This window comes from Lepus europaeus, chromosome 12 (genome assembly GCF_033115175.1).
Source record: "Lepus europaeus isolate LE1 chromosome 12, mLepTim1.pri, whole genome shotgun sequence".
Classification (NCBI taxonomy): domain Eukaryota; kingdom Metazoa; phylum Chordata; class Mammalia; order Lagomorpha; family Leporidae; genus Lepus; species Lepus europaeus.
This window is the reverse complement of record NC_084838.1, coordinates 21861129-21885677: the sequence shown is the minus strand read 5'-3', so window position 1 is coordinate 21885677 and position 24549 is coordinate 21861129. Positions and strand designations below refer to the sequence as shown.

General features: G+C 43.8%; 1 protein-coding gene across 3 annotated transcripts in view; it reads right to left on the bottom strand.

The window, feature by feature from the left end:
- PTBP3 (polypyrimidine tract binding protein 3) overlaps positions 1–24308 on the bottom strand; it is a 110570-nt gene extending 86262 nt beyond the window's left edge. For 2 of the 3 annotated variants that reach the window (XM_062207745.1, XM_062207747.1), the window contains exons 1-2: positions 24204–24250; positions 21325–21358 (exon numbers count right to left, since the gene is read on the bottom strand). In XM_062207745.1, coding sequence (XP_062063729.1) covers positions 21325–21358; positions 24204–24211 — 42 coding nt within the window. In that variant the 5' untranslated portion in view covers positions 24212–24250. Of the gene's footprint in view, positions 1–21324; positions 21359–24203 lie in introns of all 3 variants that reach the window. The other variant, XM_062207749.1, reaches the window with a different exon arrangement.
- Positions 24309–24549: the final 241 nt, after the last annotated feature.

Sequence of the window (24549 nt, the reverse complement as noted above, 5' to 3'; positions counted from 1 at the left end):
AAGTGTTCAGATATACGACTAATCTAACTATTTCTTCTTTCTCCCAAAAGGGCTATCTATCTTCTCAGGAATAGGTCATCTCCTTAGGCAAGAATCCCTTCCTGAATGACAAATTATTTTTTTAAAAAATTATTTATTTTGAAAGTTTCACAGAGGGTAGGAAGTGGGGGGAAAGAGATAAGAGAGAGAAATCTTCCATCCCTGGGTTCGCTGCCCACGTGGTCCCAACAACCAGGGCTAGGCAGAAGCCAGGAGCTTCTTCTGGGTCTCCCAGATAGATGCAGAGGCTCAAGTACTTGGGCTATCCTCTGCTGCTTTCCTAGGTATGTAAGCAGGGAGCTGGATCAGAACTGCAGCAGTCGGGACTTGAACCAGCGCCCAAATGGGATGCTGACATCACGGGTGGCAGCTTCAACCATTACGCCACACGCCAGCTCCGAATGATAAATTCTAAAATCTCAGAAGTGCTCGCTCAGCCTGAAAGGGTGACTCTCTTCAGTGACTACCTCTCCTTGGTTGCTGCCTCTTGCTCCAACATGCCAGCACTGACAGGGCAGCTGCTGAATGAAGTTCTATCTGCAAAAGTGACTGGACACAAACCACTGTTAATCTGCCAGTATTCTCTCTGCATATCAGGAAGGACATGTCTGTTTGTTGTTCTTAACCTCCCAGGGCTACAGAGCCCTCAAATTCTCTACACGTTCATTCATATACCTTTCCCACAAACATATTCACTGCCAAAATTACAGCAGAGATTTAAGTGTCACCATCCGGAATTAGCCCCAGGGTCACTCCCATGTTAAATAATTCTCTAAAAGGACTCATGACACTGGTATAACAGCTGTACCCTCAGCTAAGACATATTGCAATGGCAGGATACAAAACAGTATCAGCAAAGGAAAAAGGTGCATGGGATGAAGTTTGAAGGAAATCAGGCACACATTTCCTAGAGTCTTCAGGTAGAGTCACACCAGACACACCCAACTCCTCTCACAAAAAACTATGACAAACGTCTACAGAAAAGCTGACTGGACTTCGTGGCAGAATTTAGGAACTGGCCAGAAAGGCATACAATGCTTAGCATGCACCAAAATCCAAAACTGCCACACAGAAGCATAAAACACATCATTTACACAGTCCAGGCACAACAAGGTGAGGTTGCTATCAATATAGAGCTGTTCCCCAGCCAAGTTCCCAAGCACTACCCAGTGGCAGGAGTCCTTTCTAAAGCTAACAGTCTCAGGCCTCTTTAAGTCCAAATAGCCCTGGCTGTCTTCTTTTTCTTGTAGTTATCTGGTAAGACTGGACTCAAATACACATTTCAGGTAAGGTGTTTTTTTTAAAAAGATTTATTTATTTATGTGAATTACAGAGTGAGAGAGGCAGAGACAGAGAGAGAGCCTCCATTTGCTGGTTCACACCACAGATGGCCACGACAGCTGGAGTTGGGCCAATCCGAAGCCAGGAGCTCAGAACTTCTTCCAGGTCTCCCATGTGAGTGCAGAGGCCCAAGCACTTTGGGCCATCTCCACTGCTTTCCCAGGCGCCTTAGCAGGGAGCTAGGTGGAAGCAGAGCAGCCAGGATTTGTACCGGTGCCCATGTGGGACACCAGTGTCACAGGCAGGGGCTTTATCAGCCACACCACAAGGCCAGGCCATCAGTTAAAGTTCTACTTTCTTAGCCATCCCTATTGCTTTGGTGCTACATTAGAAGTAGATGAGGGGATGGAGGGATAAGGGGATGCTCTATATTATCTCCACAAGATCACAGACAAGATATAATGTTATAGGGTTAAATGGGATAAATGACTCAAGCTGTGGCAATCAGACCCCTGGATTCAAAAATCTGGTTCCAAGACCCACTGTGTGCTAAATTAGTTACTTGGTCTCTTTGCACCTCCATTTCATCTGAAACTGGGAGAATAAAATAATATTCTAGGGGCCGGCACTGTGGCAAAGCAGGTAGGGCCACCGCCTGCAATGCCGGCATCCCATATGGGCGATGGTTCGAGTCCTGGCTGCTCCATTTCCAATCCAGCTCTCTGCTATGGCCTGGGAAAACAGTAGAAGATGGCCCAAGTCATTAGGCCCCTGCACCCACTTGGGAGACCTGGAAGAAGCTTTTGGCTCCTGGCTTCAGCTCAGCTCAGCTCTGACTGTTGCAGCCATTTGGGAATGAACCAGCGGATGGAAGACCCCTCTCCCTCTTCCTCTCCCTCTCTCTCTGCCTCTCTGTGTAAATCTGTCTTTCAAATAAATAAACAAATATTTTTAAAAAATTCTCATAGTGTTGCTGTAAGGATTATATCTAAAACTACACAGAAAGGACTTAATAAAATTTCCTTCTCCCTCCCAATTTCAATGTCTACTGACTTTTATCTGAGCTTAACTGGCAGTCAGAACAGCCAGGGTCTTTGTATTGGTCAAATTTTATTCCTACAACTAAATACCTAAAGCAAGCTATTTATGAAAAAAGGTTTATTTTGGCTCATGGCTTTAGAGGTTCATAGTCTGACATCAGGCAGAGGGGCGGAGTGGGAAGCAGTGCTTGGTCAAATGGTGAAGCCACAGGCTGACCACAGCAGGGTGCATGCAGAAAAATAATCACCTGCGGGGAACGGCATTGTGGTACAATGGATTAAGCCATGGCCTGCAGTTCCAGCATCCCATACTGGAGAACAGGCTGGAGTCCCAGCTGCTCAGCTTCCAATTCAGCTCTGTGCTCATGAGCCTGTGTAGTAAAGGAAAAAAAAAAAAAAAAAAAAAGATGGTCCGTCCAAGGTCTTGGGCCCATGCCAACCATGTGGGAGACATGGATGAAATTTTAGACTCCTGGCTTAAACATGACCCAGCCCCAGATATTTTGTCCATTTGGGGAGTAAAGCAACAGATGGAAGATCTCTCTGTGTGTCTCTCCCACTTTGTGTCACTCTGCTTTTCCAATAAATAATTTAAAAAAAGCTATTATCGGGGCCGGCACTGTGGCGTGGTGGGTAAAGCCGGCACCTTCAATGCCAGCATCCCATATGGGCACCTGTTCGAATCTTAGCTGCTCCACTTCTGATCCAGCTCTCTGTTAATGGCCTAGGAAAGACAGCATAAGATGACCCAAGTGTTCGGGCCCCTGCCACCCATGTGGGAGAACCAGAAGAAGCTCCTGGCTTTGGATCAGCCCAGCTCCATCTGTTGCAGTCATCTGAGGATTGAACCAGAATAAAAGATTCTCTAGCTCTGTCTCTCCCTCTCTCTGTAACTCTTTCAAAATAAATAAAAATAGGCCGGCGCCGTGGCTCAACAGGCTAATCCTCCGCCTTGCGGCGCCGGCACACCGGGTTCTAGTCCCGGTCGGGGCACCGATCCTGTCCCGGTTGCCCCTCTTCCAGGCCAGCTCTCTGCTGTGGCCAGGGAGTGCAGTGGAGGATGGCCCAAGTGTTTGGGCTCTGCACCCCATGGGAGACCAGGAGAAGCACCTGGCTCCTGCCATCGGAACAGCGCGGTGCGCCGGCCGCAGCGCGCTACCGCGGCGGCCATTGGAGGGTGAACCAACGGCAAGGGAAGACCTTTCTCTCTGTCTCTCTCTCTCTCACTGTCCACTCTGCCTGTCAAAAAAAAAAAAAAAAATAAATAAATAAATAAATAAAAATAAATCTTAAAGGCCGGCGCCGTGGCTCAACAGGCTAATCCTCCGCCTTGCGGCGCCGGCACACCGGGTTCTAGTCCCGGTCGGGGCACCGATCCTGTCCCGGTTGCCCCTCTTCCAGGCCAGCTCTCTGCTGTGGCTAGGGAGTGCAGTGGAGGATGGCCCAAGTGCTTGGGTCCTGCACCCCATGGGAGACCAGGAGAAGCACCTGGCTCCTGCCATCGGAACAGCGCGGTGCGCCGGCCGCAGCGCACCTACCGCGGCGGCCATTGGAGGGTGAGCCAACGGCAAAAGGAAGACCTTTCTCTCTGTCTCTCTCTCTCACTGTCCACTCTGCCTGTCAAAAAAAAATAAATAAATAAATAAATCTTAAAAAAAAAATTTACCTGGAGAGCCAGGAAAACAGAGTATCCTCCTTCATCTATGTCTATGTGATCTGTCTTAAAAAGCCATCATTTGATCTTGGGCACTCCAGCCCAACAACCCAGTCCAATACAATTTAGTTACTTCCCAAAGGCCCCACCCTCAGACAGCATAATTTTATTAAGTTCATACCCTTCATCCATTAACCATTAATCTAAGACTTTGGAGACCAAGCTTTTAGAATTTAGAACATGTGCTTTTCTGAGAAACACACAAACTAATACCCAAATCACAGCAGTCTTATGCCCATGGTCATGAGACTATATCTGCCAAGAGCTGAAGTACCAAGTGTATCAGTCAGCTTTCCATCACTGCACTGCAATACCTGAGGGACGCTCACTCTAAAGAAAACAGGCTTATTTTGGCTCACAGTCTGGAAGTGCCTGATCTAGGGGCCTCATTTGGCAGTGGTATTCTTGCTGGCAGATTCCCAAGATTGTACAGAACACCATATGGCAAGAGACAGGGAGCATGTCTGGCTGTCTATATCTCCCTGATCTCTTATAAAGCCATCAAAATTCAATTATGGGGGCTCCACTCCAAAGGCCTAATCAGTCTGTTCATTTCCCTAAAGCCCCACTTTTAAACACCATTAACCTAAGACGTTGAGGAGTAAACTAGGGGCAAGAGGGAGACAAATATTCAAACCATAGTACCAAGTTTGCCATTATTTACAGCACAGAAAATAGGCTTTAAAGTTTACTCCAAACTTCACACCAGACTAGGATAAAACACAAATCAATCAAGATCTAAATATGAAAAATAATCAAACAAGTATTAGAACAAAGTATGAGAGAACCCTCAAGTGCTGCAAGCCCAAGTATAACTCAAAATCCAGAGCCACACAAAGCCAACAATCACAAGCCATAGCATGGCAGAACACTTCGTAAATCAAGGAAAATGTTTGCAATTCATTGTTCACACAGTTTACCTCTAATTTACAAAGAGCTTCTAGAAGTTGATATGAAAAAATAAAGGCCAAGAACCAACATCCCAAAGAGAAGAAAATATATAAGTGGTTCTTAGAGACAGAAAAATATGCTCTACCTAATTCACAAAAGAAATGCAATAAAATTGAGGTAACATCTCTCACCTATCAGCCTGGTAAAAATGCAAGTTTGATAGCCCAACCTTTTGGTCAGAAGTGGGAGTGCAAAATAGTACAACCCCAGGAAGTAAACCTGATACTACTTAGCTAGAAACACATTTAACTTTTCATATAAGCAACCCCAGGTCAGGACTCTACTTCATAAACACAAATCTATAATTATAAAATGACATGTAAAGGATAATCCATAGGGGATTATTGGAGCACAATACTGCATTAACATACAAATACAGGACTTCATAAATAACTGATATATCCATATAATATTTCATAGCTCATAAAATGTAAGAATGGAGAGAGAAGGACTTTGAGTAAAGTTTCCTAATGTATTGGTGAAAAGATGAACGTGTATAATAGCATATATAAGTAAGCTGCCTTTTTTATTACAAGGGAAATAAAAAGTATATGCATTTGTTTATTTACATTAAAAAGTTAACTAAAGGGGTTTAAAAACACTAAAATAATTACTTTGGAGGGAAGAGAACAAAGCTGAGAATCAGAGTTCTCTACATACATATAGACAAATTTATTTTTTTGATAAATTTCTTTTTTTTACTTCTATTTGTGAATTAATTCTTATCAAAAACATGTACTGGCACTATACCAAATCAAATATTACAGAAGAATTTTTTTTTTCAGAATTTATATATGGCAAGTGCAAAGCTCTCCTCCCCAATCCCAGTATTTTCTTTTACTCTGATAGTTGTCCCCAAAACCCTTTAAAATATGCTTGTACCACTATTTTTGGAGTTGTCAACTTTAAAACTAAGCCAATGGATCTCCAATATGAAATTTTTATCATTTAATTAATTTCCTGATTTTAAATCTAAATACCTTCAAGCTTTAATAATACGAAGGTACTTTAAAAAAATCAATGGAAACTAAGCATTATGAAAAAACTATAAATATATAGAATTCAAAAATTTTCCATGAATATTTTGAGGTTTCCTAATATATTTATTTCTTTACAGCCTATTGTTTTGATTCATTACCTCTTGATTCTCTATTCCAAGACAAAGCTATTAGCACTAATAATCTCTTTCCTATATCCCTGCTACCATCAGCTTCCTTTTTTTGTTTCGGTAGTTCCTACTTTGTTACCTTCTGCCTTAAAAAAATTACCATCTTGGGCTTTGTCCATTCATATCATGTCCGAAGATTGACTCAAAGTTAAAATCAATACAGTATTTATACTTTTATAACTGTATAAATACAGTTTAAGGAAAAACCGTCCTGGCAAACTGCACTTTTTACTCTATGGTCCAATGTTTGAATCTTAGGACCACTTGAAAAATAACGTTCCCAGAATCAAGATCAAATGCAGTATTTATTATATTCCCATGTAAATTCTTTTTAAAAATGTATTTATTTAAAAAGTTACAAAGTGAGAGAGGGAGAGACAGAAAGTCAGGAGCCAGGAATTTCAACCAAGTCTCCCATGTTGGTGGCAGGACCCCAAACACATGAGCCCTCTTACGCTGCTTTTCCCAGGAAAATAGCAGGGAGCTGGATCAGAAGTAGAGCAGCCAGGACTTGAACAAGCTCCCATATGGGATGCCAGCATCACAGGTGGCAGCTTTACCCCCTATGCCACAATGCTGGCCCCGCCCATGCAGCTTTCTAATTTGGCTTATAGTAAGACCATGACTTTTTCCCCCTTAATTTTTTTTCCACGTTGAAAGGCATAGCGAAAGAGAAACAGAAGACAGACAGAGTTATCTTCAATCTTCTGGGTCATTCCCTAAATTCCTGTAACTTCTGGGGCTGGGTCAGGTCAAAGCCAGGAGGCTGGAACTCCATCTTGGTCTCTCTTATGGATGACAGAAATCCAATTACGTGGGCTACCATATGCTGACTTCCCAGGTGCAGGAAGCTAGATCTGAAGCCAAGTAGTCAGGACTGGAACCAGCCCTGGAATGAGTCTGGGCATCCCAACTGGCAGTTAACCCTCTGCACCATAATGCTCACCCCAATAATGACCTTCTAATCCAGTTTCTTATTGATCTAACTCCCTGTGATATTTAACTGCCTATTTTTTTTTTTAAGATTTATTTTATTTATTTGAAAGGCAGAGTTATAGAGAGGCAGAAAGAGATCACTGGTTCACTCCCCAGATGTCTGCAACAGCCCGAGCTATACCAACTCGAAGCCAGGAGCCAGGAGCTTCTTCCAGGTCTCCCACATGGATGCAGTGGCCCAGGGACTTGGCCCATCTTCCACTGCTTTCCCAGGCCATAGCAGAGAGCTGGATCAGAAGTAGAGCAGCCAGGACTCCAATTGGCGCTCATATGGTATGCTGGGACTACAGGTGGCAGCTTTACCCGCTATGCCGCAGCGCCGGCCCCCTTAACTGCCTTTTAAAATTTTTCCTCTCACTACTGTCCTTTACAATAGCATCAATTTTTACCCAAACTCCCCATGACACTATTCATCACAAGATGAACCTTCTGAAAAGCCCCTCTCCTACTCCCATCTAGGATGACGGCTTTTCTAAGCCTTCTGAATAGCTGTCAACCTGAAGCTTCTTTCCATTTCTCTTCTGAGTTGGCTCAACTTTTTTTGTAACCCATTTTCCCTGTCCTTAGTATGTAACTTTGCTTGAGTACATCCTTAAATAACTACCCAAATAATAGTAAACAAGATAAATTTTGTCTATGCATGTCTGAGAATTGTATCCTTATAAATGGTCATTTGACTTAAAAAGGAATCCGGGGTTAAAACTTTTTTTCCATGAACATTATACTGTCTCATTTTCATACAGCATACAGTTTTGCTGGTAAGATGCAACCTGACATTTCTTTGAAGTTGACTTGTTCCTCCCTGGAAGGTTCTGGAATCTGACCTTTCAAAATAACATAATGACATATCTAGGTGATATGCCTCTGTACCTGTTATACTAGGTAATTAGGCTTTTGGTCTGAAGCCTGAAACTAGCATGAGTTGCTAACTCCCATTTCCAACTTCAACTATAGAGAAACTGTAGAAATGAGTGGGGTGTATAGATTTCAGGAGCTAATCAGCTCCCAGTTAATGCAGCTAGGAAAACAGCAGAAGATGGCCCAAATGTTTGGGCCCCTGCACCCACATGGAAGACAAAGAAGCAGCTCCAGGCTCCTTGGCCATTTGGGGAGCGAACCAGATAGATTGATCCCCACCCCTACCCCCACCCCCCACCCTGTTAATTCTGCCTTTCAAGTAAATTTTTAAAAAGCTGTGGATAGGGGAAGGCACCTGGCCTGGTAGTTAAGCCACCAGTTGAGATGCCTGCACCTCATATCAAAGCTGATCTGAAGCCAGAAGCTTCTTCTAGGTCTCCCACACAGCTGCAGGGGCCCAAGCACTTGGACCATCTTCGACTGATTTCCCAGGTCATAACAGAGAGCTGGATCAGAAGAGGAGCAGCTGGGACATGAACCAGCGACCATATGGGATACCGGCGCTGCAAGCAGAGGCTTAGCCCACTACATCACAGCACCGGTCCCTGGAAGATCTCTTTCTCCCCCTTTCTCGCTGTCATTCTGCCTTTCAAATATATTTAAAAAAAAAAAAAAAAAGGAAAAAGAAAACTTTAAAGGAAATAGTAACTTTATTTTAGTGCAAACAATTGTGAAATCCATGCATGATTTTTTCATATTATACATTTTCCATTAACTTTTTGAGACTTCTCCTATAATGATCCAGAACTAAAATTCTGGATCATCACCATGATTAAATACAAGGAGAAAAAGACAAATCAACAGCTGAGTTGAAATTTTTTTTTTTTTTTTTTTGACAGGCAAAGTGGACAGTGAGAGAGAGACAGAGAGAAAGGTCTTCCTTTTGCCGTTGGTTCACCCTCCAATGGCCGCCGCGGTAGGTGCGCTGCGGCCGGCGCGCCGCGCTGATCCGATGGCAGGAGCCAGGTGCTTCTCCTGGTCTCCCATGGGGTGCAGGACCCAAGGATTTGGGCCATCCTCCACTGCACTCCCAGGCCACAGCAGAGAGCTGGCCTGGAAGAGAGGCAACCGGGACAGGATCGGTGCCCCGACCGGGACTAGAACCCGGTGTGCCGGCGCTGCAAGGCGGAGGATTAGCCTAGTGAGCCGCGGCGCCGGCCTGAGTTGAAATTTTTAATACATCCTTCTTAGAAAGCAATACACAAAACATACAAAATATGGCAAGAGAAAGCAAATAATACACTCAATAACTTAGGCTAACAGATATCCAGCTAACAGTATTTACAAAAACAGATATTGTACCAGGTTGTCAAGCTTTTTTAAAACTTTTGTTTATTTATTTATTTATTTATTTGAAAGGCAGAGAGAGGGAGAAACAGATAGATCTTCCATCAGCTGGACCAGGCTGAAACCAGGAACCTCAAACTCCATTTAGATCTCCCACATATGTTGCAGGGACCCAACCACTTGGGCCATCATCTGCTGCCTTTCCAAGCATGTTGGCAGGAAGCTGGATCACAAGCAGAGTAGAAGGGACTTGAACTTACACTATGATAGGATATGTGGGCACCCCAAATGCAGGATAACCTGCTGTGCTATAACACCCACCCCAAGGTTGGCAAACTTCTATCTGTAAAGACCAGAGGAAAAGCATCTTATGTTTTGTGGCCCATACAATCTGTATCCACAATTACTCAACTGCTCCTGCAGGCACAAAAGCAACCATACACAACAAAGAAGACAAGGAAGGCCGAGTTCCAACAAAAGACACAGAGATTTGAAAATTATCTTTTGATTGTTTTAAGATATCAATCATTTTACCTTTTTCAACATTTAGAAATACAAAGGCATTTCAGCTTGCAGGATGATAGCTCTATTTAGCTGTCACACCATAATCTGTCATCTCTGGTAGTTATTACTTCATAAAAGCCTTAATAATATCCAAAAGAATATATTGAAAATGGAGTTGGTGTATCTCATATGGGTGCCAGATTCTAGTCCTGGTTGCTCCTCTTCCAATCCAGCTTTCTGCTGTGGCCTTGGAGGGCAGTGGAAGATGGCCCAAGTGCTTGGGCCCCTGCACCCCATGGGAGACCGGGAGGAAGCACCTGGCTCCTGGCTTCAGAGCAGCATAGCTCCGGCCTTAGTGGCCATTTGGGGGGTGAACCAACAGAAGCAAGACCTTTCTCTGTCTATCACTGTCTCTGTCAAATAAATAAATAAATAAGTAAAATAAAGTAAACTTATGAAAAAAAAGAAAATGGAGTTGGCATTGTGGCACAGTACTTAAAGCTGCCACCATACTGGAGTTAAAGACCAAGTCCCATTTGACCCACTTCTGATCCAGCTTCCTGCTACTGTGCCTGGGAAAGCAACAAAAAACAACCCAAGTACTTGGTTTTCTACCAACCACATAGGAGACTAGCATGCAGTCCCTGGCTCCTGGCTTATGTCTGACCCAGCACCAGCCATTTGGGGAATGAAACAGCAGATGGAAGATGGAAGATCTCTCTGTATCACTCTGCCTTTCAAATAAATAAATATTTTTTTTAAAAATTAACCTGAATATTATGAAACACAGGAGAGCAAGCTTCTAGTCAACTCCCAGCTGCTCCACTTCCGATCCAGCTCTCTGCTATGACTGGGAAAGCAGTAGAACATGGCCCCAATGCTTGGCTTCAGATTCCCGCAGCTCTGGCCGTTGATCGAACGCTCGCTCGCTCGCTTGTGCTCTGTCTGCGCCTCTCTGTAACTCTGCCTCTCAAATAAGTAAATAAATCTTAACAATAAATTTTTAAAAAGCAGCAGCAGCTGTATAGGGGCCAATGCTATAGCACAGCGGGCTTTGCCTCCATCTTCAGCACTGGTATCCCATGTGGGCGCCAGTTGGTGTCCTGGCTGCTCCTCTTCCAATCCAGCTCTCTGCTGATGACCTGGGAGGGTACTGGAGGATGGCCCAATTGCTTGGGCACCTACACCTGCTCTGGGATCCTGAGGCGGCTCCTGGCTCCAGGCTTTCTATCAGCTCAGCTCCGGCCATTGCAGCCATTTGGGAAGTGAACCAGCAGATGGAAGACCTTTCACTTTCTCTCCCTCTCTATTAAATAAATCTTTAAAAAACAAAACAAAACTGCATAAATCTTGATTCCAAAAATAAATTAGAAAATCACCACTTTGCAACCCTCATCATCATAATTGACTCAGGAAGAATCAATAATGGATGTTTAAACTAGTAGGTGAAAGTTTGAGAAATAAAATATCTACACAGTCTCAAAGCAGCACTCTAGGGGCCGGCACTGTGGTGTAGGGGGTAAAGCTGCAACCGGCAATGCCGGCATCCCCTATAGGAGCCAGTTCGTATCCTGGCTGCTCCCCTTCAATCCAGCTCTATGCTATGGCCTGGGACAACAGTAGAAGATGGGCCAAGTCCTTGGGCTCCTGCACCCAAGTGGGAGACCTGGAAGAAGCTCCTGGCTCGTGGCTTCAGACCGTTGCAGCTCTGGCCATTGCGGCCAATTGAGGAGTGAACGAACCAGCGGATGGAAAACCTCTCTCACTCTCTGCCTCTCTGTAACTGCCTTCAAATAAATACATAAATCTTAAAAAAAAAAAAGAGCAAAAAACTATTTCAGATTAATTTCCTTAATTTCCTAATTATAATAATTTTACTTAAATAATATAAGGCAAAGTATTTTTTAGGCAATGAACCCATAATGGAAGCAGGCGCTTCAAGCCAGGGCGTTAACGCGCTACGCCACAGTGCCTGCCCTGCAATGTTCTCTTAAGTAATTAAATGTTTGAGAAGCCGGCATTGTGGTTAAGCGGATTACACCACCATTTCTAACACTGGCAGCCCATACAGGCCTCAATTCTAGTCTTGGCTGCTCTACTTTGGGTCCAGCTCCCTGCAAATGTGCCTGAGAAAGCAGTGGAAGATGGCCCAATTCCTTGGGCCCCTGCACATGTGAGTTCCAGGCTCTTGGCTGCAGCTGGAGCCAACTGAGGAGTGAGTCAACAGATGGAAGATATCTGTCTTGCCCTCTCCTTAACTCTACCTTTCAAATAAATAAATCTTGAAAAACAAATCAACTGAGACTAAAAGCATCACCCAACAATTTAATAATTCTGAAAGAAAAATTATTAACTTTACCGTGGGAAAGTGCAGCAAAAACCTTAACCAAGTGACTAAGGTACACACACACACCCCAAAAAGTTAAAGGACTCCACACACACACAGAGAAAGAGGGCATATACATATATAAAAGAGGAAGGAAGGCAGGGAGGAAGAGTAGGCTGAAATGACAAAACAAATGAGGAAAATGTGAACTAAGTGAAAAAAGGGTATTTAAGGTTTTGGTACTATTCTTGCAACCTTTCTATAAGATTTTATTAAATAAAAAATTTAGGGCCCAACACTGTTGCGTAGTGGGTAAAGCTGCTGCCTGCAGTGCCGGCATCCCACATGGGCGCCGATTCTAGTCCGGGCTGCTCCTCTTCTGATCCAGTTCTCTGCTATGGCCTGGGAAGGCAGCAGAAGATAGCCCAAGTTCTTAGGACCCTGCACCCATATAGGAGTACCAGAGAAAGCTCCTGTCTTCAGATCAGTGCAGCTCCCGCCATTGCAACCAAATGGGGAGTTAACCAAAAGATGGAAGACCTCTCTCTTGCTCTCTGCCTCTCCTTCTCTCTCTGTAACTCTTTCAAATAACAAAATGAATCTTTAAAAAATAATTTTAAGTTATCAATGAGATGAATATCATTAAAAAAGAAATCCTTCTTTAAAAAAAGATTTTAATTTATGTGAAAGCCAGTTATACAGATAGAGAGGGAGAGAAGGAGGGAGGAAGAGGGAGAGAGGGAGAGACAGGGAGGGAAGGAGAGGGAAAGGGGGAGGGAGGGAGGGAATCTTCCATCTGCTGATTCACTCCCCAAATGGCTGCAATGGCCGAAGCTGGGCCAATTCTAAGCCAGGAGCCAGGAGCTTCTTCTGGGTCTCCCACACAGGTGCAGGTACCAAAGCACTTGGCCCATCTTCCACTGCTTTTCCAGGCAACCAGTTTGAAGTGGATCCGCCTGGACTCAAACCGACGCCTACATGGGACGCTGGCAGTGCAGGCAGAGGCTTAACCTACCATGCTACAGCACTGGCCCCAGAAAGAAGAAACCTTTCAAAAGAGAATGGAGGGAGGCTGGCATTGTGGCACAGTGGGTAATGCTGCCACTTGAGACAAAGGCTCTAGTTTAAGCTACTCTGCTTACAACCCACCTTCCTGTTATTGTGCCTGGGAGGGCGCAGATGAGATTCAAGTACTTGGATTTCTACCACTCATGTGGGAGACCATGATGGAGCTCCCAGCTCCTGGCTTCAGCTTGGCCCAGAACTAGCTGTTTGAGCCATTTGGGAAATAAAGCAACAGATTTAAGATATCTCTCCCTCTTTTTCTCCCTCCTTCCCTCCGTTGCTCTGGCTTTCAAATAAATAAATAAATACTTTTTAAAAATAGACAAAAGGAAAACAGAAAAAAGTTGTGCCACACAAATACTAATCATAAATGCTAGGATGGCTACATTAATGTCAGACAAAGCAGACTTCAGGACATGATCTATATCTTGAGATAAAAATGTAACTTCATAATAAGGGTCAATTCATCAAGAAAATGAGAGTATGAAATGTGAATGTGTCTAATAACTGAGTTTCAAAACACACAAAGCAAAAAGAAATACACAAATCCACATTTCTAGATAGAAAGTTCAACTTCCGTCTTCTATTTCAGTAACTGACAAAACACACAGAAGGATAATCAGTAAAGGTACAGGAGACTTGCATCTTTTTTTTTTTTTTTTTTTTTTTTTTTGACAGGCAGAGTGGATAGTGAGTGAGAGAGAGAGAGAAAGGTCTTTCTTTTTGCCGTTGGTTCACCCTCTAATGGCCACTGCGGCCAGCGCATCTCCCTGATCCAAAGCCAGGAGCCAGGTGCTTCTCCTGGTCTCCCATTCGGGTGCAGGGCCCAACGACTTGGGCCATCCTCCACTGCCTTCCCGGGCCATAGCAGAGAGCTGGCCTGGAAGAGGGGCAACCGGGATAGAATCCAGTGCCCCGACCGGGACTAGAACCCGGTGTGCCAGCACCGCAAGGCGGAGGATTATCCTGTTAAGCCACGGCGCCAGCCAAGACTTGAATCTTCAACCAGTTTGTCCTATGACATTTACTGGCACTACAACCATCGAAAGTAGACTGCACATTCAAGTGTAAACTCACACCATGTTTGACATCAAAACAAATCACAGGAAATATAAAAGAACTGAACTTATACAAAGCATGATGTTCTCTGATCAAAATAGCAATTAAAAAGAAAGCAAAGGGTGGGTATTATGGTACAGCAGATTAAGTCATCGCCTGAGACATCCACATCCCATATCAGAGTACTGGGTTCAAGTCCTGGCTACTCTTCTTCCAATCCAGCTTCTTCCTACGATGTACCCTGGGAGTATCCAGACAATGGCTCAAGTACTTGTCTCCTTGCAACTCATGTGGGACACAAGTTCCTGGCTCCTGGGCTTTGCCCTGGCCCAGTTCCAGGACAAAAGACCTCGCTCTACAACTCCTTCCCTCCCTCCCTCTCTACTCCTGTCCACTTCCCCCATCTCCCGTTGCTTTGCTTTATCAAGTAAATAAAAATAAAGAAACTTTAAAAAAAAACAGGCTGGTATGGCCGCACAGCAGGTAAGGCAACCACCTCCAAGATCAACATCCCACATTAGAGTGCCAGTTTGAGCCCCAACTGCTCCACTTCCCATCCATCTCCCTTCTAATTCATCTGGGAAAGCTGCAGAGGAAGGCCCAAGTGCTTGGATTCCTGCCACCCACACAGGAGACCAGGATAGAGTTCTAGCTCCTGGCTTCAACTTGGCCCAGTCTCCACAGTTGTTGGCTTGTGGTTATTTGGGGAGTGAACCAGCAGATGGAAACACACTCTCTCCTGTCTCTTAGTCTGTCACTTTGGGTTTCAAATAAATCTTAAAAAAAAAAAAAAACTGGGTCAAAAGTCATCCCAAGCCCAGAGCAGAAAATATTTTGAACTGAGTGAAAATTAAAACCTAACGTGACTGAACAGGTGTTTGGTGCAGCAGTTAAGTAGCCACTTGAGACACCTGCATTCCAGACTTGAGTGCCTGGGTTCAAGTTTTTGCTACACTGCTCTGATCCAGGTTCCTATCAATGCATATCTTGGGAAGCAGCAGATGATGGCTCAAATATTTGGATCCCTGATATCCATGAGGGAGACTCAGACTGGGTTTGCAGCTCCTGGCTTCTACATGGCCCAGCCCTGGCTGCTGTGAGCATTTGGGGAACAAACAAGCAGTTAGAAGTCTCTCCAGGGGCCAGCGCCGTTGTGGCTCACTTGGTTAATCCTCCGTCTGCAGCGCCGGCATCCATATGGGTACCAGTTCTGGTCCCGGTTGCCCCTCTTCCAGTCCAGCTCTCTGCTGTGGCCTGGGAAGGTGGTGGAGGATGGCCCAAGTGCTTGTGCCCTGTACCCGCATGGGAGACCAGGAGGAAGCACCTGGCTCCTGGCTTCCGATCAGGGCAGCGCCAGCTGTAGCGGCCATTTAGGGGGTGAACCAACAGAAAGAAGACCTTTCTCTCTCTCTCACTGTCTATAACTCTACCTGTCAAATTTTTTAAAAAAATTAATTTAAAAAAGAAAGAAGAAAGTTTCTCCATCGGTCTCTTGCTCTCTGCCTTCCAAATAAAATGAAAGTAAATAAATTTTTAAAAATGTTAAACACAGAGATTGAGCAGCGTTTAAAAAGACAATTTTAGGGGTCAGTGCTATGTCTTAGCAGGTAAAGCTGCTGCCTGCAGTGCCAACGTCCCATAAGAACATCAGTTTGAGTCCCGATCCAGCTCTCTGCTATGGCCTGGGATAGCAGAAGATGGTCCAAGGATTTGGACCCCTGCACCAACATGGGAAATCTGGAAGAAGCTCCTAGGTCCTGACTTAGGCCTGACCCAGGCCTGGTCTAGCTCTGACCGTTGCAGCCATGTGGGGTATAAACCAGAAGATGGAAGAGTTCTCTCTCTCTCTGCCTCTGCCTCTCTGTAACTCTTTCAAATAAATAAATAAATAAATCTTTAAAAAATATTGGACCATTTTATAAAAATAAGCAAAAGATTTAGCAGAAATTTACTTAAAAAAGATAAACAAATGTCTAACAAGAACCTGAAAGGATATTTACTTCTACAATCATCAGGTCAACAATTCAAATGAACACTAAAATGAGGAGTAGCACAGGGCTTGAGATGCCACTTGCAAAGCCCGTATCCCACAACACAGTGCCTGGGCTCAAGTCCTGACTTTGTTCCAGATTCCAGCTTCCTGCTATACTCCTCCTATACTCCAGGGGACAGCAGGTAATTGCTCAAGTACTCATGTCCCTGCCACTCCTGTGGCAGATTTGAATTGAGCTCCAGTTTACTCCCTTCAGCCAGACTCAGACCCAGCTGTTGTGGGTGACTGGGGCATACATAAACCAGTGTATGGAAGATCTCTCACTTGCTCTCTGTCGCTCTGCATTTCAAATAAATAAAAAGGAAAAAAAAAAAAATGTACCAAACTGCCCCCTAAAGACCTGCACATTTCACACTATAAAAAGGATCTGCAGGGGCTGGCACTGTGGCGCAGCGGATTAAACCCCTGGCCTGAAGCGCTGGCATTCCATATGGCGCTGGTTCTAGTCCCGGCTGCTCCTCTTCCAATCAAGCTCTCTGCTATGGCCTGGGAAAGCAGCAGAAGATGGCCCAAGTCTTTGGATTGACCTCTCTGCCTATACCTCTCTCTGTAACTCTGTCTTTCAAATAAATCTTAAAAAAAAAAAAAAAAAAAAAAAAAAAAGGATCTGCAGGGGCCAATGCTGTAGCATGGCAGGTTAAGTCACCTGCAACACCAGCATCCCACATGGGCGATGGTTAGGAGTCCTAGTTACTCTACTTCCAATCCAGCTCCCTGCTAATGAGCCTGGGAAGGCAGCAGAAATGACCCAAGTGCTTGGGCCCCTATAGCCATGTGGGAGACCCAGAAGCTCCTGGTTCCTGGCTTCCATGTGACCCAGCTCTAGCCTTTGCAGCCATTTGGTGGGTGAACCAGAGGATGGAAGATCTCTTTCTCTCTCTTATCCACTACTGCCACAGTGGGCATAAGAGACAGAGAGATGTCTTCCATCCACTGGTTCACTCCCCAAATGGCCACAACGGCCAGTGCTGAGCTGATCCAAAACCAGGAGCCTCTTCAGGGTCTCCCATGTGGGTGCAGGGGCCTGAGCACTTGAGCCATCATCCGCTGCTGCTTTCTCAGGAGCATTAGCAGGGAGCTGGATTGGAAGTAGAGCTTCTGGGACTCAACTGGTACCCATATGGGATGCCAGCACTACAGGCTTGGGCTTTAACGTGCTGCACCACAGCACCAGCCCCAAAATAAATAAATTTTTAAAAGTAATAAAAAATAAAAAAGATCTGCAGCGAAGGCCTTCAGTATTTCCTAAAATGCAAGCACAATATTAAACTTTCTGTAAAGCGCCAGAGGGTAAACGTTTTGGCTTCATAGTCTTGGCTACAACTGCTCAACTCTGGGGCCAGCGCTGGCAGAGCTGGTTAAAGCCCAGGCCTGAAGCGCCAGCATCCCATATGGGCGCTGGTTCCAGTCTCAGCTACTCCTCTTCTGATCCAGCTCTCTGCTATGGCCTGGGAAAGCAGTGCTATGGCCCAAGGACTGCACCCACGTGGGAGACCTAGAAGAAGTTCCTGGCTCCTGGCTTCAGATCGGCGTAGCTCCAGCCATTGCGGCCATCTGGGGAGTGAACCAGCAGATGGAAGACCTCTCTCTCTCTCTGTCTCCACCTCTCTCTGTAACTCTTTCAATTAAATAAAATAAATCTTAAAAAAAAAATGCTCAATTCTGCCATTTTAGTATAAAAGTAGCTACTAAAAACAAATGAGCATAGTTGTGTTCCAATTGAACTACTTACAAAAACAGGTGGCAAGCTGGATTTGGCCCAAGGGCTATAGTTTGCTAACCTCTGTTCAATCAAATAGAAAACTATTTTCAGAACTATTGAAACATGCTGTATTGTCTGTTCCTATATAGTTTCAAGCATGGTAATTACTGGAAGCCAATTATGGTCCTTCTTAAAACACATGTATTTCTCAATAGGATGAAGACTAAAACATTTAATATAGAAGGCTATGACTCAAAAAAATAGTTTATTTTAATAGCTACTATGGTATTTTGAAAAAGCAACCAGGAATATGGGAACCATCTGAGTTTAAGATGAACCAGCTATTAATAAAGTATAGACTAAACATAAAAAAAAATCAAAGTACAAGCACAAAAAGCTGTTACAATGCTGGTACTTTGATTTATCTGGTATAACAATTCTTGAAATATGTATAGTGTCATTCATAATCACCTGGTTGGTTCTTCATTCAGAGGAATTAAAAATTAAGGACAGCAGTTACTTCTCATTGTTTCTCAATAAGCATTTCAAAATATAAACATGAAAAATAAAATATTTCATGAGAAGTACCAAACACTAATTTTCTTAATTGAGGCCAGGCTCAAAAATTTATATTCCACTTAGAAGATACAAAATATACACCTAAGTAAAACATGGTATTGCCCTGAACTGCCTAAAAATGTTCCTGTCTTTAAGAAAATTCCAGTCTAAAAAGTGAAATTAAATCTTTCTCACTATGGTATATACCTAACAGAAGAAACATTAGCAAAATTAGAAGGTTTACGTTCCAGTATAAATCTGACACGTAATTAGCTGCATGACAAGCTGACATTCATTTCATTCATCAAATATTTTTGAGATTATGTGCCAGGCACTAGAAACACAGTATTGAAGAAAATACCAAAAATTCCTGACCTCATGACATAGAGTGAATCACTTAAATCTCTCGAAGCAACTGTTTTCTTCCCTTAAAATAACAGATTTTATATTTAAGAATATTTTCAATTCTTTAAGAAAAAAGTCCACATCGCTTTTCTAAATACAAAGTTAATCTGTGAAGCATAATGTGAAACCAACACTTGCCACTGGCTAAAATCATTTGTTCTGTCATCATATTCAGACAGCAGAGGGATTAACTGTTGGCTTATCTTTCAAATAATCAAGATGTGATGAGTTGGGGCTAGAGTGTAGCCCAGAGGGTTAAACCCTGGCCTGCAGCATCTCATATGGGCGCCGGTTTGAGTCCTGGCTGCTCCGCTTCCAATCCAGCTCTCTGCTATGGCCTGGAAAAGCAGAAGATGACCCAAGTCCTTGGGGTCCTGTACCCACTTGGAAGACCCAGAAGAAGCTCTTGGCTCCTGGCTTTGGATCAGCTCAGCTCTGGCCATTAAGGTCATTTGTGGAGAGAACTAGCAGATGGAAGACCTCATGCTCTCTCTCTCTGGCTCTACCTCTCTCTGTAACTCTTTCAAATAAATAAATCTTTAAAAAAAAAAAAAGATGCAACGAGTCTTATTGGCCTATTATTTGGTAATTAAACTTCCTCAGATGGTATTCAAGAAAAACCGATTAAAACCAATTTTATGAGAAATTCTATATGAATAATTTCAAAGTACCTTTCCAATACTTAAATCTATAAAGATTTTTTAACTGATCAGTTAAAAATCTGATCTTTCTTTAATATTTATTTCACTTCATCTACTTGAAACAACAGAGAGAGGCAGTCAGACATACACAAGATCTTCCAACCTCTATTTCTCTCCCCCAGTGGCGGCAACAGCCAGGACTGGGCCAGGCAGAAGTCAAGAGCCTGGAACTCCATCAGAGTCTCCTAAGTGGGTGGCAAGGGCCAATCACCTGAGCCAAGATCTGCTGCCTCCCACGGTGCATTCACAGGAATGCTGGATCAAAAGCTTGAACCTAAAAACCAAAAGAGCTTGAACCAGTACAAAGATGTGGGATGTGGGCATTCCAAACAGTGGCCTAACTTGCTGCTCCACAACACCTACCCAAGGATTTAGTTTTTGTTTTCTGCACTTTGGAGCCAGAAAGTCAAGCCCTATATTCAAATATGACTCCTGTACCTAACATTTAAATTTTCTTTCATTAAACATCAAGATGTAATTTTCCCCACAACATGATAGTCTGAGATTCAAGCATAATTTCTTAACTCCTAAACGGTTAAGTTTTTTTTTTTTTAACGGTTAAGTTTTGTAGATGTCTCCTGTGTTCATTTTTGCCAAATAAAATTCTAGAATCACAAGTTACATTTTTAATAAAATCAAAACAATTCCTTTTAAGTACTTCTTCCCCTACAGGTACTTATACACGGGTTATTTAACACACATAATACAAAGATGAACTATTTCATTTTTTTCTACAATAATCTAAATATGTAAGTGTCTTAGAGAACTAGAGTCTCAACTATATCAAATACCAAATTACTAAAGAAAAACTTTAATGCCCAATGATGTCTTAAAGGCTGTATACTGATGAAATTACTTATAAAATACAGTGAGGTGTTAATAAAACCAAAATGATCTATAACTCAGAAAAATCATCAACGTAAAATACTAATTATCCAGTTTTCTAGCCTTTTAGGTAGGACCTTCACTGCTGGTGGCTACTAACAAAAATGCTCAGATTTTGGAAGCAGGAAGATAGGAGTGGAACAGTAGTACACTGTAAATGGACACAGACTTTCGCAACTCATTCTTTAAATCTCTAAAACAAGAATATTAATTACCTACCTTGAAGGATTACTATAATTACTAATGAAAACACAGGTAAAGCACCTGGCACGCAGTAAGTAATGAAAAAATAAGTATCAATTGCTATTATTATTTTATTATTTGCAAGCACAATCATGAAAGAGGATAAAAGTAAGAAGAAGATATGAAGAAAATCAGTGTAGTTTACATTTAACTGCTAAAACAAAACAAAACAAAAAACTTCTTGTTACTCCATGTTTCTTTGAGCTGTCCTTTCTTCGTATTTCATAAATAATAACATAGGTCCTCCTTATAAATATATAAAATGCAAACTACAGATCTACTCACGTTGGAGCTAAATAAAAATAAAAAGTCATCACCATACAAATAAACAGATAATTCTATGAACAGGTGAAATGGTTTCACCATTGGAAAAAATGCAAAAAACTAAGATATAAAAATGCTTATGAAAGGAGAGTAAAAGATTCCTACCTTTAAACCGACTGCTATAAGATCTGTAACAACACTGTATGGAAAAAGTAAAAAGAGAAAATGGAAAACAAAGTTAGAGAACAAGTTTTTAAAAGACAGAGATAATAAGATTAAAGAAAAAAGAAAAAGCATTACAATAACAAATAATAAAAACAAGAATGTGATGAGTTGTGAAATGTTAATACAAAGAAAAATGATGGGACAGTCTAGCAACAGCAGAGTATAAAAGCAAAGACTTGGTAACAATATAAGAAATCACCTCACTATTTAGAAAAGTGTAATTGTGCTTCAACAAAATGATTAAGTGTTTACTCATTTATCTGTACTTAACAAACTCAAACCAAAACTTAAAGTTACTACGTTCTTTTAAATCACTGGTATGAATGATCATGTCTAAAGTTTTAAATGAAACAAAACTAGTGCTTGGACTTTACAGAAGTCTAAGATATTTTGCGAATTGGCCATTTCCCAACCACGACTGCGCACCAAAATATACTTAAGTCAATCTCTGAGAGCTAAAATAAATATGAACATCAAGTTTCAGACATCAAAATTTTCAGAGAAATGATTTGCCTTTTAGAAAATTCTACCATGTCAAAACTGTGCTTAAGTTCAAATTATCTCTTAGCGGGAAATGAGCACATACACACACAAAAGGCAGCTGGAATTTGAAGAGGAACTAAAAAGAAGACTATGTTGCCTGGTGGTTTGTTTGTTTTTAAACTACCCAACATAAGGGAAAAGTAACTTTTCAGGTTGTGGGAAAATATAGAAATTTAATTAACCTCCAAAAGGCAAAAATTCACTGTATTCAACACCATATCTTTCAAGACCAGAGTGTAAAAACCCCTATTATAAAGTTCTGCCATACAGAAATGTATGTCTTCTATGTCTTCAATCAATACTTTATCTCCCTATCTGCTAAAAGAAAGTAGAAGTCAATTCCACACACTGTTAATAACCTACAATGTCCTCATCACTGCATAAAAGTAAACAAATATATGACTCTGGGTGGATTGTTAAGCCATGTAACTTGTTTTAAACAATAACTATGTCGATTTTTTTGTTTTTCCCTCTAGACCTTTGAAACCTGAAAGTAAAACTGTGCAATACCTATGGTTACTAGTCCTGACACAGGCGGCCAATCATGCTCCTACGTGAGCTACCTAATGAACTTACCTTCCACGATCTGTGTCACTACCCTCCATATTTAGACCAATAAACTCATTCTTCACTCCAAAACCACAAACTTCTTAAACACTAGTCAAAGAATAAGCTGGCACTGCTCAGTTGTTCAAGAGCTTAACAAAGAAGTTCCAAAACTTGTTTTTATTATAAAACTTGTCTTTATTATAACTATAAATCTTAGGACAGGAAAAGCTAGCTTGCTTCCCTAAATAAAGTCAAACCTTCTAGCCACAATTCCCTACAAATAACAAAGCAATAATTTCATGGCCTTCCTGGACTGAAAACTGGCATAACGACACAAATCATTAAAACAGCAAAATCTTGCACATACACAAAATGTAACTGAGTAAGGTAATGTGAAATAGACCTCAATCTTCCACAGTGTTTGCAGAGAGCTTCAACTAGACAATAAAGCATTTCCATCTAAATAAAAAGCAATACTTTAAAGATGATCACAACCATAAATTCTAAAAATTGTAATTTGATGTCTTTAAGAGCGTGCAATCTGGATTCAAATGAGTTATTCCCTAGTATCACACATTTCGTATTGTGAAACTAAGATAAATGAAATCTAATGAGGTCAAAAATTGGAAGATTCCATCGTCTTTACACAGCACGACAACAACCATCACGCACGGCAACACGTAAGTGGCTTTCACTGTCCAAGCAAGTTCCGCATCCTCCACCAGCAAGGGGCTTACAGAAACCTTGTCATCCAAAGTAGGTAACAGGCCAAACAAAACCTCAAGTGCAAAATGGAATAAATAAATGGATTCGTAACCTCTACCTCTGACAGAGCTGGGACTTTTCTAAGTCCTGATGCACATACTACGAACCTTCAATTAATTTACCAAAATCCTAGGGTTTTTTTTTTTTTTCTTCTAATAATTAACATGTCAGGTCCCACCCTTCACCCCGAGTCCCCAGAGAAACTGTTTTACAGTGCAGGTGATTCAAAATTTTTATTATTATTATTTTAAAGGTCGAGGACCTGATCCATTTTTGAGCCTCTGAAAAATGACACTTTCACAGTGTTTTTCACACACAGGACAGCGCAATCAGGAAGTTTCTCAGGGGTGGGGGCGCGACGGGGAAGGGTCCACGGCCACCAGGTCGCGGTACCAGACGCCAGGTACCCAGAAATGACTACCGTATCCCCACGGCCCGGGTCGGGGGACCTGGGCCAGAGCCCGGCGGGCCGGGGTTCGGCACCCGGTCGCCGCCCAGACGTGTCCGGACGCGCGCGCTCGCCGCTCGCCTCGCCGCCGGGGAGAGCGCCGGCACTCGCCCCACCTCGCCGGTAAACAGCAACTCCCAGGGCGGCAGGACCGGAGCCGCCTCCGCCGGCGCCGCGCACCATTTTTTGAGAGGAAGTGTCGGGAGGCCGGCCGGGACCCGGAGCGCGAAGGGCGGACCCGGCCCCCCGGCCGCCGCACCGGGTTCCCCTTCGCTTCCCGGGGTGTGGAGGGGCGGACGCCGCGGGGCCGCCGCGTGCAGGAAGGAGCGGCTGCGGCGCCTCCGCGTCCCCCCACGGAGGCGCCCGGAAGCCCCGCCGTCGAGCTCGGCCGGAGCCGCCGCTCCTCGGGCCGCCGGCGCCGCGCCCGGGCTCCCCCCGGCCTTGGCGGGACGCGCCGAGAGAGGAAGCGGGGCCAGCGCAGCCCGGCACGGCCGCCGCGCCGCCAAGCACTTACCCATCCATGGCCCAGCTGGAGGAGCGCACGGTGCGGGCACTGACGGGCTCGCCGCGAGCGGAGCAGGCCAGGCAGCGGCAGCGGGGCGGCCCCGGGGACTGACGTGCGGCGGCGCCTCTGCCGAGCCCCGGCCGGTCGGAGGTGGAAGGAGAGTGGGGAAACAGGGGCGGGGACCGGGCACGCTCCCGCCAGCGCCGCGCCCCCGCCTTCCCCACCCCGCGAGCGCGTCCCCGCCTGGCCTGACCCCGCCCCCGCGGCGTCGACGCCCTCCCCGGGGGCCCGCCCCTGCGCTCGCACCCACCCTTGGCCCGCTTTCGGCCGGCCTCCGGCTCGGCTCCAGGGCGCC